Consider the following 24,050-nt stretch of genomic DNA (forward strand, 5'->3'; position numbering starts at 1 on the left):
AGTGGCACAAAGATGAGTCACCAGGTAAGACATTCTGTTTCATTAAATAGTAACAAAGTTAAACTGCATTAAAAAATGGTGCTATCCATACCAGGTCCTGTTTCTCCTGCATAGCTATTTCTTCAGAAATTATTTGTCTCAGAGAAACTTTCTGAATCTGCGCATTCCAGTGGTCCATAAAAGGAAAAACATGTGATGTTGCTGGTTTTTCAGTCTGCATGTCATTAGATGAGCCTGAAACCCAGCCCACGTTTTGCTTCTGTATTTTACTGTCTGCTTTCTGAGATAACAGCATTTCTGAGTCATCTGTATCTATTTGCTGAATCACAGCAGGACCTTCAAAAGTAATAAAAATAAGGTGACAAAACAATTATTAGTTTATTTATACAAGCAAAGCCAAAATATTTTTTTCAACCTAGATGGTTTCTGTTGCAATGTTAACAAGCCTAAAACAGAAATCAACACATTGTTTTCACTTTCCTCCTTTCTACTTTCCACAGACTGCCTGATTATCTTTATCTGGTTTATAAAACACAAGCAAAACCATCAGACTCCCTCACCAAATTTTCAAGTGCCAAGACTTATCTTACAGCTTTAAACTACCTCGCACATACTTTAAGTGGGGATATTTCTTTGCTTTTTAAAGAGAATTGACTCTGCTAACATGGTTGTTTACCTTTCCTCTAGAAATTAAGGGCAGATGCTTAACAATCTTGTTTCATTCCTACAAGTTAATGCTAATAGCACTCCTTGTTCATTCACACTGAGAGTTTGCACCCACATCGCAATTCAAATCTTCACCCAAGGCCTCATGCAAGACTAGTGTGGTTTCTGCTCTAGAGGGACATTTATTCTTGGAACTGAATGATAACTGGATTGCCAGAGATATTTAACATTTTCTGAACAAGGACATACATCTTCCTGACACAATGAATTCACCTGATTAGGACAAAAATGTGTGAAAGCTGCATTCCTGACCTTCCTCCCTCACCTGCAGAAATCTTCCTCTGCTAGTAGTTCTCTGGCCACACTTTTTCTTGCCAAAGAGACTACAGAAACTCTACCAAACCACTCTCTGATCCAGCTAGACCTTCTCTTTAAGTTCTCTGAAGCACACAGAACGATAGGCTTTTTGCTTGCATCTACCTGGCAATAGTGCCCCTCACACACCACCATAAAGTAACAGCAAATGGAACCAAGAACAACAACAAAGGCTTAGCATAATAACTGAATCCATCATCTGTCAGAGAGAGAGTATTTGCAACCTTCCTGAAGTCTGAAATAATTAAATATATTTTTATAATGAGAATTAAATGTTTTTTTTTGCATTTAAGAGAAATACATAACATACCTTCTGCAGATGACTTACATGATTCATCTCTCCTCTGGCGCTTCTAAATAAAAACAGTAAACCCGTGAGTGTTAGAAGCAAGCTATAAATTTTGCAACTAAACTTTACAAGCCTTAGCTTCTAAGTAGATCAGCTTCCAAATAATGTCTTGCAGTATTTCTCAAAGATTGGAGATTTGAAAAGAAATATATTTAAGAAAAATAATTAAGAAATTTAAAAGACAGAGCAATCTCCCCCAAAACACAAGCTACACGCCCCACTGCTAAGATTTCATAACCCTGATTAAATAAACAAAACAAAAATTTTGCCTCCCCCTCCCCCAAATACTCCAAGTTTTGTAAGGCTATGAAGAAATGGAGGTTGGAGAACTCCTCTCAATTAATGTGCATGCAGAAGTTTCATATACATAGTATTCATACAAGAACTCTTCTTACATGCCAAAAAGCCAGTTTTGACTTTTGCCCAGAGAAATTTTTTATTAATCTCACAGTAAAATTGTGCATTATGATCCTCCTTTTTTATGGATTTTGGTCTCATGATAGGGCACTCATGACATGCTATGCTAGCAGCCTTCCAGTACCTGGAAGGGCTCCTACGGGAAGGATGGGGAGAGCCTGTTTACAAGGGCCTGCAGTGACGGGATGAGGGGCAATGGCTTCAAACTAGAGAAGGGAAGATTTAGATTGGGTATCAGGAAGAAGGTCACTACTGTGAGGGTGGTAGAACACTGGAACAGGTTGCCTGGGGAGGTGGTTGAGGCCCCTTCCCTGGAGATATTCAAGGTGAGGCTCAACGAGGCCCTGGGCAGCCTGATCCAATTGGGGATGTCCCTGCTGACTGCAGGGAGGTTGGACTGGATGAGATGACCTTTGGAGGTCGCTTCCGTCCTGGACCATTCTATGATTCTATGTCTTCATCCTTCAAAAACTTGTCTTCCAATAGCTCTGATAATTCTGACATATTTTACAAGCTACTATTGTATTTTACCACTGTTCTTACAAAGATAATTGTATCTTACATCAACACGAGGCAAAAGGGTCTCTCGAAGCACAAGCAAGCCATGCCATATCATAACCAAGAAATCTACTAACCAGAATAGATTCCTTCCATTTTTCATGAATCATTTTTGCCAAATTCAGATCAATGTGAACCACACAATCTTCAATAGTTAGTGATCCTTAGGAAAGAAAGAAAGAAATAGATTTGTTAAACCATTGCATAAAAACTTACCTAAGCTATTAAAGTACAGTAGTCTAGATTTAGTGATTTGAATTTGGGAGATTCTGCACAAACTGTCATGCCTGAAAAATACTCTCGAACTGTCAAGTTGAAGAGGAAAAAACGAAAGGAGGAAGAGAAGAGGGAGAGAAGGAGATAAAAACAAAAGAATTTTTAAAAAATTTTGAAAAAAGAAAAAGGAAGAAAAAAATTTTGAAGAAGAAAGCATTCCACACAGAATTCATTATCTTGTGTTCAAAACCCCTGATAAAACATTAATTGTATCTTTTTGAAATACGACTACTTGAACAACTCCATTTTCCCTCCTTTTTCCCGGTTTCTTGCAGAACTTTCTTTTACAAAGCCATTGCTAATTTTGCAGCTACAGCCTCATCCAAGAAACTATGATTTTCCCCTATTTTATTACTATGTGCAACTGCTTTTATGTAACACAAAATATCACTGCCCAACAGCAGTCACATCACTCTTTTCAAACACATAAACTCAGACAAGCAAACTCCAAGTATCCCCTCTAACTCTAATGGAAATATCAGAAATTATCTTGGGATCATAATGATACATCTTTTCCCCAAAAGAGCTTTCTGATATTGGTTCTTACTCTTTCACAACCAAAAAGGCAAGTACATATATCCCAAATAAAAAGGCATATTGCAGACACAATAAAACATTTTTTTCTGTCAAAAATAAACTTTTTCTAATTGTATTTTGGAAGAGGTAGGCATAGGAAAGCAAAGAGGTCAAACACACCAATAAATCAGACATCCTGAGCATCACATCAAGGTCCTGCATCTGGCTCAGGGCAATCCCATGCACTGATACAGGCTGGGCAATGACTGGCTCGAGAGCAGCCCTGAAAAAAAGGCCTTGGTGGTACTGGTAGATGAGAAGCTCAACATGAGCCACCAGAAAGCCAATTCATATCCTGGGCTGCATCAGGAGAAGCACAGCCAGCAGGTTGAGAGAGGTGATTCTCCCCCTCTAGACCGCTCTGGTGAGACCCCACCTGCGGTGCTGCGTCCAGTTCCGGAGCCCCTAGTGCAAGGAAGATCTGGACATGCTGAAAGGTGTCCAGAGAAGGGCCACCAGAACGAGCAGAGGGCTGGAGCTCCTCTCCTATAAGGACAGGCTGAGAGAGTTGGGGCTGTTCATTTTGGAGAAGGAGACCTTATTGTGGCCTTCCAGTATCTCAAGAGGCCTACAAGAAAGCTGGGGAGGGACTTTTTAGAGTGTCAGGTAGTGAAAGGACTGGGGGGGAATGGATCCAAGCTAGAGGAGGGGGGAGTTAGATTAGACATTGGGAAGAAGCTCTTCACCATAAAGGTGGTGAGACACTGGACAGATTGCCCAGGAAGGTGGTGGAAGTCCCATCCCTGGAGGTTTTTAAGGCCAGGCTGGATGTGGCTCTGGGCAACCTGATATAGTGTGAGGTGTCCCTGCCCATGGTAGGGGGGTTGGAACTAGACAGTCCTTGGGGTCCCTTCCAATGCTGACAATTCTGTGATCTTTAGGAGAAAAAAAGATAAAAAAAAAGGAATAGAAAAGGGGGGACAAAAGGAATAGAAAAGGGGGGAAAAAAGGAATAGAAAAGGGGGGAGAACAGGAATAGAAAAGGGGGGGGGGAAAAAGGAATAGAAAAGGGGGGGGGGAAAAAGGAATAGAAAAGGGGGGGGGAAAAAGGAATAGAAAAGGGGGGGGGGAAAAAGGAATAGAAAAGGGGGGGGGAAAAAGGAATAGAAAAGGGGGGAGAAAAAGGAATAGAAAAGGGGGGGAAAAAAGGAATAGAAAAGGGGGGGAAAAAAGGAATAGAAAAGGGGGGGGAAAAAGGAATAGAAAAGGGGGGAAAAAAGGAATAGAAAAGGGGGGAAAAAAGGAATAGAAAAGGGGAAAAAAAAGGAATAGAAAAGGGGAAAAAAAAGGAATAGAAAAGGGGAAAAAAGGAATAGAAAAGGGGAAAAAAAGGAATAGAAAAGGGAAAAAAAGGAATAGAAAAGGGAAAAAAAGGAATAGAAAAGGGGAAAAAAAGGAATAGAAAAGGGGGAAAAAAAGGAATAGAAAAGGGGAAAAAAAAGGAATAGAAAAGGGAAAAGAAAGGAATAGAAAAGGGGAAAAAAAAGGAATAGAAAAGGGAAAAAAAGGAATAGAAAAGGGAAAAAAAAGGAATAGAAAAGGGAAAAAAAAGGAATAGAAAAGGGAAAAAAAAGGAATAGAAAAGGGAAAAAAAGGAATAGAAAAGGGAAAAAAAGGAATAGAAAAGGGAAAAAAAAGGAATAGAAAAGGGAAAAAAAGGAATAGAAAAGAAAAAAAAGGAATAGAAAAGGAAAATAAAAGGAATAGAAAAGGAGAAAAAGGAATTAAAAAGGAAAAGGGGAAAAAAAAACCCCAAGAAAAAACCCTCATAGAACCCAAGCAAGCTATATATTCCTTGTGCTTTTCCATTTTTCTACCAGTCTTTAACTTTCATGATGCATGTTCAAGATGCTAAAAGCTTCCTTTATCGCAGTCTCTCAGCAGACTAGTCTGTTTTCATCTTTTAAGCATAGCTGCACTTTATCATCTCCCTAAACCATTCATCTCTTCCTTCCCCAATTTAACTAATGCCTAAAGCTTTCTTTCTTCCTAACCAGTCACAATTTGCATCTTCCTCATCATTTCAATATCCCTTCAGAGTTTAAATATAAGCTCAAAGGCCTGTTGCTCAAAATGCAAATAAGCCAATATATTTTCTTATGATTTTAAAGTATGTGCATGTACAAAAAGACAAAGGCAGAAGGAAACAAAAGCATCATGAGGAACTGTGTGAATCTGTTCCCTAAAAATCAAGCATGAAGGGCAGAAAGCACAGACAAAGGAAGAAATGTTTTCTTACCCAAATTGAGGTTTTTAATAAAAATGTGGAGATAATTATGCCCATACCTGCATCAACACCAACAGGCCCAAATATTTCTTTCAGCTGCAGTGCCAGTTCAGGAGGCAATGTTAGTTCTAGGCAATCTATACTGAAGGCTGCATGTGATGCTGGTTTAGGGGTTTGTATTTTGGCTTTAGCTTCACCCCAGCTTTGAGCTCCAATTTCTTCTTTTCCACGTATCTCCCCAGAATTCCCTTGCATGTCTTTAGGCATCTCCAGTTCTTTATCACTCCCAGGACCAACCAAAGATGTATGATCCATTCCTAGCAAGGAAGCAGTCACTGTGGGATCCCCTGCACTGCTTTCTGAAGGGTTATGATCACTTTCATTGTTTAATTCATGTTTCAAATCAGCAGAAGTTGTGTTTGGACTGTGAGGGAAAGTCATGGGTATACAGAAACCTGCATCAAGTTGTGAGACTGATGGCTGATTTACAGTTTCTTCAACAGGGCTCTCAGACTCTATCCTCTGGTTCCCTGGAACAGATAGCTCGTTGATACCAGCTGCTGAGCTGCCTGCATCAGCAATAGGGCCTGTATCTCCAGAAATCAGTGGTTCTGCTGATTCATTCAAGGAGGCAGCAGTCAACCACTCAGACACATGAGCATCCATCACAGTTGCCTTGGTAGCCCTACTTTCTGCAAGGCTGATTGATGAGTCCTTGTCTTCAGAAGGCTCAGAGACATCACCAGCCCCAATTATTTGCAGTGCTTGCTTGTGGTCTTTGAGATTCTCAACACAGTTTGTGCTTGTCTTGAAATCAAGGTTTGCACCTACTGGCTCAGCTTCTTTTAATTGAAAGTATTCAATATCAACATCTTTGCATAACTTCTCATCAGAGTCTAACAGCAGACCTGTGGCCCAGTCTATGTCTTTGTTACACCTTTCATACAGATCTTTCAGAGCTTCAAATGAAACGGACTCGAAGAGCTTACAGAGCATATTGAGCTTTTCAGACTCATCAATATTGATAAGCTCATTTTCTTCCACAAATGTGCTTTTATCATACGTAACTCGATAGGGTATTTTTTCCTGAGAATCTGAGGCATTACCTACATCTTTGGGTTTGAAGCCATCTAGTCTGCCATGCAATACTTTGGTAGTCTCAGGAAAAAGCATTTTCTTTTCCAGTCTCCAGAGGAGAGCAAAGTCCTGTGATTCAGTCTGTGAACAGCTATTTTTTTGTCTGCATGAACTCATGTCCTGTTTGTCTTCTGCTGAGTTAAGCACAGACAAGTGTTCCTCTTCTTTGGGATAGGACAAATTGTTTGCAAAAGTGAGGGCTAACTTGTGATGTTTCCTCATTCTCTTATTTTGCTGGGTTTTCTTCTCTCCTACTGTTTCACTGGCTACTGTTTCAGGTTGGGGCATATGTGTTATGATATGCAAACTTTCTGTATTGGCTGGCTCTGCAGTCATCTCAGGTGTCCCATGAAGCACATCTACAGTCTCAAGAGTATTTCTACCAATGTCACCTTCACCATTTTTTCCTTCATCAGACTGACTTGCACTTGTCTTTCTCATTCTCCTTGACTTTTGCTGTCTCTGTTCTAATGAGTCTGACACAGGCCAATGTTCTATCATTTGCAGTTCTGACATAGCTTTATTTGCATTTGCAGAGGAACAGCTAGAGGGTAGATTTTCTTCCTCATGTCCTTTTCCAACAATACAGGTCTCAGTCAGGCCCACTTGCACTTCACCTAACTCAGGATGCTGCTGAGTGGGAGTTTTACCTTCCTTATCGCTGTTCCGAGATTTTTCTAGCCTTCTAGCTCTTTTGACTCTTTGTCCCATTGTTTGCTCTACTGGCCAGTCACCCAGGAAGTTCAGTAGTTCTGGTTTTCCTGATGTGTCTGAAGCTGAACTGCTTGATTCCATACAAAGTTCACCAGACAGTTCAATTTCAGTTTGAACTCTGAGAATATTATCACTCTGTTCCTCAATTCCTCCTCTATGCAGGGACACAGCCTCTTCAGTGGTAGTCACATCAACCTCATCCATTTCTGTTTCAGTGGTTTTTTCTGTTATTTCTCCCTTTTCTTCTTTCTCCTTCAAGGGCAGCTCTTTTTCTACACTGTAAGAATCCAAGCTACCTTGAACAGTGCTGTTCTCAGAACTATGTTCCACAGAGTTATTTTCCAGTTCTTTTTCCTCTTTCTGAAAATGTTCAGGATCACAGTTACTTTCTAATGTTAGAGAAGTACTGGGAAAAGTTTTATCATCAGCTAATTCAAGAGGCTCCACATCAGAAGCAGAAGGATTTTCTTCTTTTACATCAGAATGTGCCTCTCTCTTTCTGGAATATAAATTGGAATGAAAGATAAAAACCAATTTCAAACTTTAAGTACTTGTCCACATTTTTAATTTTAGCTTGGCTATTTAATATTTTCAAATTACAGACCAGAAATCACCTTTTAGGATACTAATCACCCATCTGGGAGAACTCCAGTGAGAGGAAAGCAAATTTAAGATGATTTAGCCCTAACCTCAACACTCCTTTTAAAGAAAGGAGCTAAGCAAAGAAGAACTTTCCTTTGTAAGTATCCCTTTTTCACTTCAGCATGGGGCTAAGAATACTTCCTCAGGAGTTTGTTTTCCCTTGTTCCCAGCATTCTGCATGGGAGCACTCTGCTGCCAGATATTTCCTCTTTCAGCTCAGCAAACCTGGTAAATGTGCTTTTGTTTATTGATTGTTGCTCTCTCCTGATGGCTCAATGCTAAAGACAGTCCAGAAGTTAACTAGGAGAGGATGTGCCATTTCTTCTTGTACCATTGCTCACAATCAACCATACACATTCATTTCATTACCAGTGCTCACTTCATTTCAAATATATCAAGCATGAAAACCCCACAAATTATTAAGAACTACAATAAAATTATTTCCTATGCATTATTATAATGCATATAGAGCATTATTCAGATTAGTCAGTACAAAACAGTCATGTATACAGCCAATACAGACAAGCCTAAATTAAATACACCCAAATGCAAGCAGATATCTCATTGCAACTGCACAAAGCATTCATCTTCTACAAAGACATCATCTAACACCAACACACAGACTCAGAAATAGTAATTTGCTCATATTTTGGACACTAGTCTTCTGAAAAGCATTTTATAGATTGTTTTGTACCTACAACATACATCCAACAGCACATTTCTAAGGTAAGAGAAAGCAAATCAAGATTGGTTTATTGAAAAGAAACACACAGCAATACTGGGAGGATCCCAAAAGCATCAAATAAGTTGACTAGATCCCTTGATTGCTCATTTCTAAAAGTCCTGAAATTCTTCAAATTTAAGAAACTTATATGATGTATTTCTTTTCAGTATTTACCTAACGTTTTTAAGGCATTCACTGTTCAGCAGCAATATCTGGGTTCTCTTGCTATGAACTCTGAATTTTCAGCCTTTTTAATTTGAGACTACAAAGCAAGTAAAAGCATCTAACCTATGGCTTTCCTCCTGAGCAGGATCTTCATTGCAGCCAGCAGCTTCTGATTTGTCTGGAACTGAAGAATTCAGTATTGAACTAACAGAAAGGCAGCGTTCATAGCGCTCCAACATTCGTTTGATCTTTTCTTTAGATACACCATGGATGTTTCGCCTAGCAAATAAAAAAGGAAACAAACAAACAAACAAACCCTGAAAAAGCAACATTTCAGATTTGTGTATTACAACAAGAGATAACTTAATTAAAAAGCAAAACTAATCAGAGTTCAGGGTGGTGATGTGAAAGGTACAAAGCAGCACTGTGTAAGTGCACTAAGGCACTCCAAACAGGGTATAGCTCAGACAAATCACTGCTCTACTTGACTTCTCCACCCCACCTGGTGGCCCTGTTCTGCAATAGGATGTTTTAGAATCATACAATTGTTAGGGTGGTAAGGGACCTCAAGGAACATCAAATTTCAACTCCCCTGCCATGGGCAGGGACACCTCACACTACATCAGGTTACTGAAAGCCACATCCAGCCTGGCCTTAAAAACCTCCAGGGATGAGGCTTCCACCACCAGTGTCTCACCACCCTCATGGGGAAGAATTTCTTCCTAACATTCAATCTGAATCTACCCATTTCTGGTTTTGTTCCATTCCCCCTAGTCCTATCATTATCTGACACCCTAAGAAGTCCCTCCCCAGCTTTCTTGTAGCCCCCTTCAGATACTGTGTGTCGGTGTGAGCTGAAATTCCCCCCCACCGACAATAACCAGGCTAGCCCAGTCTGGAAGCAAGTGAAGGCTGTATTTACAGGCAGAGAAATGCAATGAATGTGTACAAATATACAAAATTCACAACATTTACAAATATATACAATCAACAGAAAAGCACAACCAAGCTCCCTTTGCTTCCCCCCAAGGGGACCCTCCTAAAGGGGCCTCCCTCTCCCAGGAGCTTCCCCCCAGACCCCTCCTGGACAGAGAAGCAGAGTTAGTTAAGCAGAAAGTTGTTAACTTAGCTGCCAGTGTCAGTGTGTGTTATCTTCAGCCAGAAGAGAGAAGAAAACAGCAGCCAGACAGCCCAGCAACTGCCCCCACTGCCGAACGCAGAATGTGCAGAGTGCCCACTTTGTTTTGGGTAATAGTTCTTAAACATTTCTATCTATCCAATGGAAGTGTTTAGAACAATCAGTATTTTGCTTTCTTACACCCCATAGTGACTTATTTACACTCTTTCACTTTCTCTATTCTGAACTTTGCAAGGAAAAAATTAAAAATACAGTTTCAAACCATCACATACTGGAAGGCCACAAGAAGGTCACCTCAGAGCCTTCTCTTCTCCAGACTTAACAGCCCCAACTTTCTCAATCTGTTCTCACAGGAGAGGTGCTCCAGCCCTCTGATCATCCTCATAGCCTTTCTCTGGACACGTTCCAGCACATCCAGATCCTTCTTGTAATAGGGGCTCCAGAACTGGACATAGTACCCCAGGGACTGATAATGCATCTTCTTCAAGCAAGTATCAGAAACACACCACATCAGATCCTGGCAGTGATGCAGGATATCAAACTGGGTATCAAAGATTTCTAAAATCAGTCTTTCTTCTAAGAATTCCTTGAGGAAAACCTTTTCACCCACTATCTTGGGACAACATTTGGCTAGGAATTCTCACTGCCTCTGTTAAACACCACCAAGGAATGTGCTCTGCAGCAGTTCCTAGAACAAGCGAATTCCGTCAGGGATGGCAAAATGCAAATTGAAGGTGGAGGAGAAAATGTTTAAGTTCTACTTTAGGAAAGAAAATAACCTTCTTTACCTCACTTGAAAAGTGCCCAACCTTAAGCTAAGCATGCAAATGGAGATGACAACATATATTACAACATCACAAGATAACTTATGTTGAAACAGATCACACAGTCCAACTTCCTACTCAGAGGACGTAGAATTAGATCAAGTTGCCCAGAGATTTGTCTTGTCCAATTTTGAAAGCCTACAAACTCTTTGGGAAAACTTCCTGAGCACCTGACCACCCTCAAAGTAAGTTTTGGGTTTTTTTCTTTTATGTAATCAAAACAAGTTCCAACTTGTTTATGTTTGTTTTGTCCTCTCCCTGGCACAGTTGTCAGAAGAGATCTTTTTAATCTTCTCTGTAACGTCTCAAAAGGTAGCTGAAGACAGTATGATCCTTCCTAAACATTTCTTAAGGCTGAACAAACTACTCTTGCTCAGTTCAGTATCATCTGCAAATCTGCTGAGAGTGCATTCTGTGTCAACATCCAAGTCATAGAAAGGGCATTAAATAGTAGTGGCCCTCATATTCATCTTGGAGGGGCATCAGGCTACTCATGACCTTTGAATCATTTATCCTAGCCTTTGAACCTGGTATTAAGCTGATTTTCTACCTACCTTATTATTCACAGAATCAGAATGCTTTGGGTTGGAAGGAATGATTTTTGTGGCTACCTTCTGGACCTGCTTCAACAGGTCCACGTCTTTCTTATTCTGAGGACTGCAGAGCTGGACATGGGACTCCAGGTGGGGTCTCACTAAAACAGAGTGGCAGAATCCCCTCACTTGACCTGCTGGCCACACTGCTTTTGATGCAGCCCAGGATTCAGTTGGCCTTCTGAGCTGCAAGTGCACAGTGCTGGCTTACGTCCAGCTTTTCATCCACCACCTGTTCACTTACATCCTGCTTACATCTTGCCTATTTTGGCTGTGAATAATGGTTCTATGACTCTGTAGAAGGACAGCAAGTTATCCACGGGACAGAAGTATGCCCTTGTCACCAAGAGGGCCAGTAAGTATCCTGTGGTGCATTAAGAATATTGTGTCCAGCAGGTCTAGGGAGGTTCTCCTCCCCCACTACTCTCCTCTGGTGAGACCACATCTGGAATACTATATCCTGTTTTGGGCTTCCCAATTCAAAAGAGAGAGGGACCTGCTGAAGAGAGTCAGAGAGAGCTATGAAGATGACTGGGAGACTTGAACATCTTTCCTATGAAGAAAGGCTGAGAGACCTGGGACTGTTTAGTCTGGAGAACAAAAGGCTGAGAGGGGATCTTAACATCTATAAATATCTGAGATGATCTGATAAATTAGATGATGGTGCCAGTCTCTTTTTGGTGGTGCACAGTGATAGGTCAAGGAACAACAGGTTCCTTGAACACAGGAGGTTCCATCTCAACATGAGGACACACTTCTTTAACGTCATGGTGACAGAGTACTGGAACAGGCTGCCCAGAGAGGTTGTGGAGTCTCCTCTGGAGACTTTCAAAACCCAACTAGATGCGTTCTGGTGTGATCTGCTTTAGGTGATCCTGCTTTGGAAGGGGGTTGGACTCAATTTATCTCTGAAGTCCCTTCCAAACCCTAACATTCTGTGACTCTCTGATTCTAAAGTAAACAACAGTGGTGAGGCACATTGGTTAATCTCTATAGGCCATAAGGTGCTGATCACCTTGAACAGCAACAGCAGAAATTTTTTCAAGGAAAGCAATAGATCTGCTGGATGTAAATCCAACCACAACCTGACACCCTTTTTGCAACCCAAAGGAGAGGTGTTGCTGTACCTCAAAGGCAAAAGAATTGCAATCATAAAAACATAAGACAGTATCTATCACTGATAATATATTTTGTATCTAATTAGAATAAAGTGATAGAAAAAAAACAATCTCACAATGAAGTCTCCCAAAAGTTAATACTGTAGATAAAAATGTTGAAAAGCTACTTACTGCAAAAATCTTTACTGGTATCTTGCTACTTCACCAGCCACTCTGTTAAGCACCACCTTTTTAAGAATCATAGTTTATAGACTGTGAAAAAGCTGCAATCTAGTATGAAATTTACTTTTCATAGACTTGTTAGGGTTGGAAGGGACCTCAAGGATCATCTAGTTCCAACTCCCCTGCCATGGGAGGGATACCTCACACTACATCAGGTTGCTCAGAGCCACATCCAGCCTGGCCTTAAAAACCTCCAGGGATGAGGCTTCCACCACCTCCCTGGGAAACCTGTTCCAGTGTCTCACCACCCTCATGGGGAAGAATTTCCTCCTAACATCCAATTTGAATCTACCCATTTCTATTTTTGTTCCATTTCCCCTAGTCTATCACTACCTGACACCCTAAAAAGTTACTCCCCAGCTTTCTTGTAGGCCCCCTTCAGATACTGGAAGGCTCACAATAAGGTCTTCTCAGAGCCTTCTCTTCTTCTCCATTCTTACCTTTCAAGTTCTTTTGGTTTAAACTTCCACCAAGTGTCTGGTTCTCGGAACATGACTTCGTATTTGAACTGCTGAGCCTGAATAAAAGAAGAAAACACATCACTTATTTCTGTGAAGCAGCACACAAGTAGCTTCTTTAAAATTGGTTTTTGTACTTTTCAAAATCAGTTACACATTTGGAATAACATACTTTTGTTCAGTCATCCACTTCACAAATTATGATGTTTAAAGACATATATATACACACACATACACATCTCTTGCTGCAAAATTAAATGTGTGCCATGATCACAGAAAAAAAAGTAAAATCACTTTTATATCATGCCTTTAAATGTTTTAACTCTGAATCAAGACTACAGAAGATCACCTCCTTCCATGTGAAGCATGCACATGTCTACACAGCCTCTCCAAGACAGAGAAAAGCTCACTGCTTACATTCAGAGCTGAGCAGATGTGAGGCAGCAATTAGTTACAGTACCACAGCTATTGTGGACAGCCTTCTGCCATACAGAAGCTTGAGTGGGCTGCAAGTAAATGGTCCTTATATGGTCAAGTTTCATCATGCCAGAAAAGGAGCCCAAAATCTAATCAGAAGAAACACTGTGAGTACTGTGCTATTTCTCCCTCTCCTTGTTTGCAGAAAAAAAAAAAAACATTCTTAGCATCTTGCCAAACCCTGTACTGCTTGGAAGAATTTGTGTTGTATGTTTATTTCAGCACACAACAAAATCAAGAACTACATTTATGAAAGAACCATTAAGCTGACAATTGTCATTAAATGCAAGGATGATAATAATTTAAAAAATATTAACAAAAATCATCTGTGCTAAGTCCGACTGTTGACTAATCCATCACTACATGCAGCATATGTCGAGTATCTGCTCAAAAGCTGTCAGTTCTACACACTACACACTCTGATGTGCTTTGGTAGGAGAAATCCCAGATCCACTTTAGAATATTTCTTCCAATATATTTCTGTTAATCAGAATCAGCTGGGTTGTTGCCCATGTCACCTTCTTAGCTGGGTTGTTAGCCCTATCACCTTCTTAAAAGGACCATCCTTAATTCTTCTGATAGCTATTTCACCATTGTTTCACTCTTGGCTATTACCTCAGGAGCCCCTAGATCCTGTCCTTCAGACCTGTCCCCAGCACACCTCAGAGAAACAAGCTGATTGCTCTAATATTAGCACCCTGTCCTTCTAACCATGGCCTCTCATCTGTCTTCAAGGCTAGTTTAAAGCTCTGTCACTGAGCACTGCAAGATCCTGGGTAGACCCTCTTCCTCCTCGGAAGAAGGTGAATCGCACCTAATGCCAGCAAGTTCACTGCTGTGCAAGCCATCCCATTGTCGAAAAAAACCCAAAACTGTGGTGGTGACACTAGACAGAGCTATGTATTAATAGACCAAGTCTGTCTATTTCTTCCAATGTCACTGTCTGCTACTGGAAGGAGAGAGGAAAAAATAACCTGTGCTCTAGTCTCCCTCACCAACCATCCCATGGCTCTGAAGTCTTTTGATTGCTCTTGATCTATAAGTTGTGGCTTCATCTCCACCCACATAGAAGAGCACTAAAAATATAAAGGACATAGCAAGCTAAGAAGTTTCCTGGTGATGTCCTTAACCCAAGCCCCAGGAAGGTAGCAGACTTTCCCAAGAGAAGGAAGACCCTCTGCTCCCCTAAGAAGAGAGGCACCTACAACTATAACCCTTCTTTTCTTCCTTGTGAAGACGGTAGTGAAATGGAAGGTAGTCCTTTCTGACCTTGGTGACACCTCCGTTTCCTCAACAATGTTTATTTTTGCTCTCCAGTGCAAGGCACTTGGCTTTGTCACTCAGAAGCCAGGCCAGGTCAATACTCAGATGCACACAGAGATGACACTGAGTAATATGATTCCACATAACAATTTTTTCTTGACTCCAGACTTTCACGCAGTAACAACTAGCCTGAGAAAGACAATCTCCTTTTAAAACATCTGCTGTTGCCATGCTGGTCAATAATCCCTTTTCACATTGATCATCAACGTAATACTGACCAAAGTAACATAAGGCTTCATCTCCCATGCTTGTATGTTTGTGTTGTCTATTATTATAGGAGAGATTCTCATTTCAAACGCTTCTTTGGCTGAAAGAAACACACGTACAAAAGAACGTGATGGAGTTAATTTCATTAAGGTGGGCACGCAACATTTATTCTAATTCTCTGAATTGGTGGTATTTTATAAAAGTAGATAATCCTTAATGATTAACACCACAGTGCAAAGAACCCTTGCCACAGCTTGATCTGTTTCAAGGCTCTCTATTTTAGAAATTCCCCCCCCCTTGCATGTAAAGCTACTGAGATATGGTGTTATTATTTTGAATTAACATATGTGTGATAATCAAGAAATGGAAATGCAGATGGAAAATGCACCAAGATGACCAATGAATCAGTAAATTAAACTAAAATAAAAAACCTACATGATCACCTTAAAGTGGACTTCTCTGTTGCATACAAAATTCTTGCCTTTATAACAGTCTTAAGATTAGTCCACTCTGTGAACTGCATAAAATATGAAAAATCACAAGAATTATTGTAATTTAAATACACAATAATGGCATGTTTAGAGTCACTACCTTTAGAGTCACACCATCATGTTTCTTTAGCTGTGTTACAACCTGTTTGAATAATCGAAGTTATTGCTGAACCACACATTTCTTATTAACTCATTTCTCCACTGGTTAGAAATCTGACAGTAGAGATGGTTCAAATTTAGCAAATGACCATGAGCCAGCAGTGTGCCCTTGTGGCCAAGAGGGCCAGTGGCAAGCTTGGTGTATGAAAAGGGGTGTGGTGAGTAGGTCAAGGGAGGTTCTCCTCCCTCTCTACTCTGCCTGGTGAGGCCACATCTGGTAGAGTATGTCCAGTTCTGGGCCCCTCAATTCAAGAAGGACCTCTGGGAACTGCAGATGATGAAGGGAGTGGAACATCTCCCTCATGAGGAAAGGCTGAGGGAGATGGGGCTCTTTAGATTGGAGAAGGAGGCTGAGAAGTGACCTCATTAATTTAATGTTTATAAATATGTGAAGGGCAAGTGTCAGGAAGACAGAGCCAGGCTCTTCTCAGTGATGTCCAATGACAGTACAAGGGACAATGGGTGCAAGCTGGAGCACTGCATGTTCCATATGAACATAAGGCAAATTTTTTCACTGTGAGGGTGACAAAAATACTGGAACAGGCTGCACAGAGAGGGTGTGGAGTCTCCTTCTCTGAGGACATTCAAAACCTGACTGTACACGTTCCTGTGTGACCTGCTCTAGGTGATCCTGCTCTGGCAGGGGGGTTAGACTGGATGGTCTTTCAAGGTCCCTTCCAACTCCTACCATTCTGCGATTCTGTGAAATAAAAGCTTAAAAAAAAATTGTTCCATGGTGAATTTAGTGAAAGACACCATCAAAAAATAGTGATTACGGAAAGGAAAAACAATCATTTATTCTGGCTTGCTCATAGAATTTCATTTTACATTTTCCAACAACTTAGTGCTCAAGAGAAAAAAGTAATCAAGAGGAGGAAAATATCTGTGCGTTGATTGTATCAACATCCTCATTACTTACATATATAAGTAATGCATACATAAAGGCTTATCTCAGAGTAAATATTTCTGGGAGATGGTAGAGATCACAACTCCAGAAATGGGACACAACCCAAAATACACACCACAATGAGAGCTGAGCACAAAACAACCTTTTGACAATGACACTGGCATTTTTATCTGCAAAGCACACAATAGACAGGTGACTTCTAAGTTTGTGCTCATGTTATTTTTCCACACACAGATTGAAAAATGCTTCTCTGATGGGATGCTTGCCCTGTGACACTGGCATTACAAGACAGGCAGCTTTTTAAGCACCACCCAAGCCTTGAACTGTAAACATGCAACCTAATCCCTTATTTATTTCTCACCTCGTTTCCTGTTCCAGTCATGTGCTTCCCCTAAGCAATCCGGATCATAATGGTATTGCCCATTTTTACAAAAGTAATCATCAGTACTAAGAATGATTCCATCTGGGTTATCCTCAAGCAAAGTCCTGTGAAAGATCAAGAAGTAAATAGCTTTTCCCCCTTCTCCTGCCCAGCCCTGGTATCTGCTACCATACATAAAAGTATTCTGCCTCTTGCACAAAACCAAGATTATATGAAATGGAAGCAGCAAATTTAGGTAAGGATTAAGAAAAAATACAAATTAAAAAACCAACCTCCAGGCAAAGATGACCTACAATAATTTCTTTCCTTTTCCAAAAGCTGAGGATATCTAAGGAAAAGAGCTGACAGAGGCTCCCTACAAGTCTCATTTCAAAGTAACAAGGGAGGTATTTTTCCATCTACATCTAGTGATGTACTTCGACAAATACACATAGAGTCTGTAACTGCATCAAATACTTCAGCTGCCAGGAATCTGAGCTCAATCTAGGATTTTGGAGAGTTAGAAAAGAAACCAAGAATTCAACCCTAGAAGTTCCACATGTGCTACTTACACAGAAGAATTCAAACAGTGGAAGGGAATTTTTGCCTATAGAGAGCTGGCATATTTCCATCCATGTTACTGGAAGGAAACACATGAATTGAACAGGGACTGTAAGAACACAGCAGAGCTAGTACCACTGCAGTGATCCTCTGATGATATAAACTCCTTTAGCCAGCAACAGAAGTTACAAGCTAACTCCTCCTATTTCAATTTCCACAAGAGGTCACAGAGCTATAAGCAGCTCAGCTCTATGCAATTATTATTCATCATGCTGCATGTATCATCTAGCTGTTCATTAGGATATAAGCATATCTATTTACAAATGTCAGAACATTGCCAGTGCCTGCACTGAATCCTGTACACAATTAAGCAATTTCTTTTAGAAGCTCACAATATAGATGTTCTACCTTGCCAAATATGATTTTCCTGATCCTGGAACACCTCTGAGAAGAACAAGTACTTGACCTATAAGGTGCATCTTTTTTCTCATCATGTGACAAACAGGTGGCTGCTGTGCTTGCGAGAGGTTCAGTTTTGAGTTTCTATCTTGATTTCCCCATACCTTCTGAGAAGGGTTGCTATCCCAGGCATTTGAAACCACTGGAGAGGAAAAATAAAGTCCTTTTTCCAAAGTCCTACAGCCTGAAACAGGTCTCCTCCACTGCCCTGGACCGACAGCCACAGGAGTTACAAAGGTGGGACTTTCAGTAGAAGGATAAAACACGGGAGCCATGAGATTCCAGTGTTGTTGAGGTTGACATGATGGCACAGAAGAATTTAAGTTATAACTCTGCTGAGTTTGTTGAAAATCTGCAGGTTTTGGTGTTATGAAACTGGATGTTTTGAGAGAAACATATGCCTCTGGAAGAGAAGTGCTCTGGTTGCTGAAGGCAGTCACTACTTCTTGATGCTGTTGCAGGCACCTTGAATTAGGATTTCCAGTGACAGCTACTCCATGCTCCAGAGGTCTTTGGGAGGACTCACTAGGAGCAGCAATCACATTTTTTTGATCCAAAACAGTATCTTGTGTCTGATCAGAATTTCCACATGCTACTTCTCCATTCAATTGTTCATAGACTTCTGAAGCTACATCATGCTGAGCATGTGTTTCTGAGACATCAGTATCTTCCACCAGTACCTGTGCAGAAGAACCTGATGCAGATGGTGAGCTTTTCTGGATGTTCAGCTGACTCACTGGCAGCTGAGAACAGTTGTTTTCCAAAACTTCATTATTTGTCTGTGTTTGCTGTGGGAAACATAGGACATTGCAACCTGAATCAGCTATTTCCCACTCAGGAAATTCATTAAAGCCATGGTGTTCCACAGACTGCTCGTGTACTATTTGGTCATTTGCAGAATTAAGCAATTCATCACTCAAGCTGCATCTCTGAAAGGCATCTTCTATTAAGGAATCCAGTTCCTCAGTCAGCTGCTCATCAGGTGACAGGACCTTTTCTTTTCCTTCTTCAGAATTGCTTTGGTTTGCAGCACTTTCCCCCATTCTTTCATTTGCAACAAATCTTTGCTGATTAACGAAAGCTATTGATGATGCTACTGAATCAAAACTCAAAGTTTTGGAAGATGCTGCTCCTTTGGCATGGGTGGACAGCTCTAGCAGATAATCCATAGAATTTTCTACTGTTGAGTAAGATAAAGAGAACAAAGCATGGTCAGCTAAATGAATACAAGCTGATGTGAATGCCTTTTTTTATTTTATCTTGAAGGAGTATTTATCAAAACTGAAGAATCAACCAAAAGACAGTTCACCAGTTCATCTTTTAACACTTCTACTGCAACTCCCTTGATCTGTTTTTCTCATTATAGGTAGCAGCAGAACTCAACACAGATATGTGGCAAAATGCCTAAAAAATATAAAGTTTAACTGGAAAAATATAAGAAGCGAGTGTTTAAATAGGTATTTATTTCTAAAGGGCTATTTATTTCTAACCTATATCTCTTATTAGTTATATATGATACAACCTTATCTCACAGAGGCAAAATCTTATAAAATGAACTGAAAAGCACTACTGGACACTGAAGAGGTAAGTAAGTAAAATATGTTCATTATGGCCAGGCTCAACTGAAATTTCATACCTAATACTGCCTGAAAAATCCAGTATCTGCCCTAGCTCTTTGTAAAGCTACTAAACAGAGTATAGGTTGCCTGTGATCAACATGAGCAAAATGAAAACCTCACACAAGTTATCACTGAGCCCTAAAGCCAAGCTTCTGTTTTCCTGAAAGACAGTGTAACAAAAAAAAGCCTGAATCTGTGCACACTATATAAAATCTTCCTTAATCTTCTAACTTCTCTGCTATAGGAGAGCAACTTATTATTACTTGTAAGAAAAGATTCATCTTTACACTTTTAAACTACTGCTAACAGTAAAACACAACCATGAACTTGGCCTGTTTACTGAACTCACCAATGAGCTTCTTGATCACTGTCATTTGGATAAAGCTAAATCTTTGTAAGAGTTCCAAGCATGAATCACTAATTCCATCCATTTCCATTTTAAAAAGAACAATCATAACAGCAAGTGTGTGAGAGATACTAATTTATAAACTCTATATAATTTAAGCAATGTAAAAATGCCAATAAAAGCAGTCCTTTTGATGGCTACCTAGCTTCCATACATACAAAAAAGTGCCAAATTCTGCCTTCTTGGCAAATATTCTTAGAAAAATCTCCACTAATCATATCTGATCACATTAATTGATTAAAATACTCTGTGTATGACTTACTTCCCTGCCAAGTTAACTCCTCAGATGTCGCTATCCAGCGCCTGATCCATTACTTCTATTATAAGCAGTAGAATTTGTATACAGAACGTCAAAAGCATAGTAAGGACTGGGCACAGACATGAAAACAGTCTGCCAGGAGAAGGTAGGTATGTAGCTTGGTAGAATATAGGGGAAGAAAGCCAGTCCAAGTGAGGCTTCAGAGAATTCAACATGACAAACTGAATTTATCCCTCATAAAGTAATCCTCAGTGGAGATGACAAGATGACAGTGCAAAACAAAGTAAAACAGAAGCCAGAAGCTCAATTCAAGTACTGAAGGTACACCAAACACTGGCAGGACCACACACAGTGCACCACTGTCTTAAAAAATGATGATCTAGAACATAAAATCCCTCACCTGATATATCTAGGAGATATGGCACAGAAAGCAATTGGGAAAAACAGATTCTCCTCACAACTCTACCACCACCTGCTCTGTATCACAGAACAAGCCACTTAAGCTGCACCTCCATTTATGGAGCACACTGCTACTGCAAATTACCATCCTCAGAGAACTTTGTCAAACTTGGAGAATCTTGCATGGAAAGAGCTATAAAATTTCAAAATATTATGACTCACCTACTCATTAAAAGCTAAACTCACAAATATGCTTGCAACACCCACACCAACTTTTCTGGAGTCACCGTAGTTAAGAGCTGAGTATGGAAAGAAACTGTAAGGTCAACCCTACATTATTTACCTTTAAAATCACATTCAGACAGAACCATGTACACCACACTGGGATCTAGGTCAGAAAACATCTCTGACATGCTGTTGAAGAGCTCCTCCTTATTGACACTGTAGGCTGCTTGTAACGCTGAGCGGTGTGGGTCCCCTTGGGATGCAGCAACAGCAGTTCCGTCAGGATTGTCATTCCTCCGAGAAGGACTCCCACCAGTTTTCCTTTTTCGTGGCATTTTATTTCCTAAAAATCAGCTTTTTGTATTAGTTTGTTCACATGAGGCTGAAAGCACCAATCTCAGGACTCACAAAAGCCCTCTCAGAAATGGGATACACAAACCAGAAACTGCAGACCTGGGAAAAAAAAAAAGAGAACAGAGACATTTTAATAAAGCACACAGTCACATTTCCATGTCTCCTCTGCAGATAGCTGGAAAGATCAAAAAAACACATAAGCATCCAGGAAAGACACTTCTAGAAGGCTGCCTTTTTTCATTTCAAATGGCTGAAAGACAAATAGTAGTCTTGTTTTCCAGCTAACCAGACACTGAATCTGCGTCTGACAGAAGAAATAAAATGGTGTTCAAAAGAAAAATCCAGACAAGGAGGGAAAGTAACGCAGACAGTTCACAGATCATAGAATCACAGAATCACTTTGCCTTGGAAGACTTAAGATGAATGACTCCAAGCACTACCTAACTCTACCAAGACTGATGCTAAATCATGTCCCTCAGCACCACATCTTTGCATCTTTGAAACACCTCCAGGGATGGGGATTCAACCACCTCCTTGGGGAACCTATTCCAGAGTTTGAGAATTCTTTCAGTCAAGAAGTGTCTTCTAATCTCCAATGTAAGCCTCCCCTGATGCAACTTGAGGCTGTTTCCTCTTGTCCTATCACTTGTTACTAGAGAGAAAAGACCAACACCCACCGGACTCCAACCTCCTTTCAGGGAGCTGTAGAGCGTGAGAAGACAACTGGCTCTCGACCAGCCACCAACTGGATTTAACTCTGTTCACCACCATCTTCAGGCCTGGCCATCCCACCAATTTTTTTACCCATATTCTGTATTATTTAGCCAGTATTCCTCTGGTAACACCTAGTGATGACCAGTTAACATCATGGAACACTTGTATTCTGTTAAAATTCAGAAATGTTGCTCCTCTTTTGAAAGCACATAGATAATAGAACAAACATCTTCAAACCCTCCAAAAGTCCTTCATTACTTTCCCCCTCTCTTTCAAAAGTAAGAAGTTTGGGTTCTTCAGTGCTCAAGCAGTGGCACAGTCACCCACAGAGGTTGTAGAATCTCCAACAATGCAAATTCTCAAAATCTGACTAAAACCAGCCCTGAGCAAACTGCTTTAGGTAACCCTGCTTGAGCAGGTGGGCTGAACCAGACGACAACCAGAAGTGCTTTCTAACCTCAGTCCATGTGGGCTTTTTTAATTGTCAAAAATATTTTTACAGATTTATAAGCCATAAAGCAAGAAGATACTTTTGTTCACTCCCCCATTTCTGTCATAAAGCCTTCGAACTTTATGGCATCAGCACTAACTGTTAATTCCTGCATTCATCCTCTGTAGAAAGAGAAAGTGGTTGCTAATTGAAGTAGAAGCACAGAGCATGGTGTGGTCTCTTTTTTTTCTTTCAAAGAACATCAAGGTTGTGTTCTGCTCAAGTGATGCTCATAATAAATTAATTTATAGTTTTTACAAACAATTATTCGGAAGACAAGCAAGCCTTGGTAAGTCTCAGAATCTGAAGTTAATTGCAGCAATGAGTCACTATTTAGTGATACCAGTTACTGAGCAGGCCATAAAATACTTGTTTCTATTGAAAGATTATTTTGCTGGTGATGAATGACTCAGAATAAAATTGCTTTGGTTGGAAAAGTCCTTTAAGATCATTGAGTCCAACCATGATCCAACTCTGCCAAGGCTGGTGCTAAACCATGTCCCTCTGCACCACATCTAGGCATCTTTCAAACACCTCCAGGGCTGGGGATTTGAACACCTCCCTGGGGAGCCTATTCCAGTGTTATGAGAACCTTTTCAGTCAAGACATTTCTTCTATTATCCAACCTAAACCTCCCTGGCACAACTTGAGGTCATTTCCTCTTGTTCTTGTTCACCTGTTACTAGGCAGAAGAGACCAATCCCCATCCAGCGACAGGGCCTCAAGCACATTCCTGGGCAACCTGTTCCAGTATTTTACCTCTCTCATTGTAAAGAACTTCCTCTTTATGTCCAACCTAAATCTCCCCTGCTCTAGTTTCAAACCATTGCCCCTTATCCTATCACTACAAGCCCTTCTAAACAGTCCTTCTCCAACCTTCCTGTAGGTCCCCTTCAGATACTGAAATGCAGCTTTAAGGTCTCCCCAGAGCCTTTTCTTCTCCAGGCTGAACAGCCCCAATTCTTTCAGCCTGTCTTCACAGAAGTGCCCCAGTCCTCTGACCATCTTAATGGCCATCCTTTGGACCTGCTCAAGCACGTCCACATCCCTTGTGTTGGAGGAGTGAGAGCTGGACGTAGTACTCCAGAGGTCTCACCAGAGCAGAGTAGAGGGGCAGAATCACCTCTCTTGACCTGCTGACCACGCTTCTTTTGAGGCAGCCCAGGATGCAATTAGCTTTCCTGGCTGCAAGAGCGCATTTGTTGCATTTCTGGACATACTCCTGGGCAGTATCTTCTGTTGCTAGTACCAAGCACAATGAAAGCATATAAAAACAGATGCCTGCACACAAAGCACACTGCTCTGTAGGACATAAGAGAACACTAAGACAACCAACTGAAAGGAATAATTTTCACTTACTTTTAAGAGCATGCCCTGAACTTTACAGAGGATTTTTTTCTAGGGACTTGTCTTTTCAGACAGTCAATTACACTTCTTGAAAATGACTTTACTATGAAAGA

The 24,050-nt window shown here is 40.6% G+C and overlaps 1 protein-coding gene across 1 annotated transcript in view; it reads right to left on the bottom strand.

Moving 5' to 3' along the window:
• The window catches only part of N4BP2 (NEDD4 binding protein 2), a 28,142-nt gene extending 6,775 nt beyond the window's left edge, over positions 1-21,367 (bottom strand). The window contains exons 1-10 of the mRNA XM_054383039.1: positions 21,151-21,367; positions 18,074-19,304; positions 17,105-17,229; positions 15,198-15,286; positions 13,162-13,238; positions 8,950-9,105; positions 5,504-7,794; positions 2,443-2,528; positions 1,352-1,394; positions 92-336 (exon numbers count right to left, since the gene is read on the bottom strand). Of these exons, the coding sequence (XP_054239014.1) occupies positions 92-336; positions 1,352-1,394; positions 2,443-2,528; positions 5,504-7,794; positions 8,950-9,105; positions 13,162-13,238; positions 15,198-15,286; positions 17,105-17,229; positions 18,074-19,304; positions 21,151-21,367 (4,560 nt within the window). The remainder of the gene's footprint in view (positions 1-91; positions 337-1,351; positions 1,395-2,442; positions 2,529-5,503; positions 7,795-8,949; positions 9,106-13,161; positions 13,239-15,197; positions 15,287-17,104; positions 17,230-18,073; positions 19,305-21,150) is intronic.
• Positions 21,368-24,050: the final 2,683 nt, after the last annotated feature.

Source organism: Indicator indicator, chromosome 8, assembly GCF_027791375.1.
Source record: "Indicator indicator isolate 239-I01 chromosome 8, UM_Iind_1.1, whole genome shotgun sequence".
Classification (NCBI taxonomy): domain Eukaryota; kingdom Metazoa; phylum Chordata; class Aves; order Piciformes; family Indicatoridae; genus Indicator; species Indicator indicator.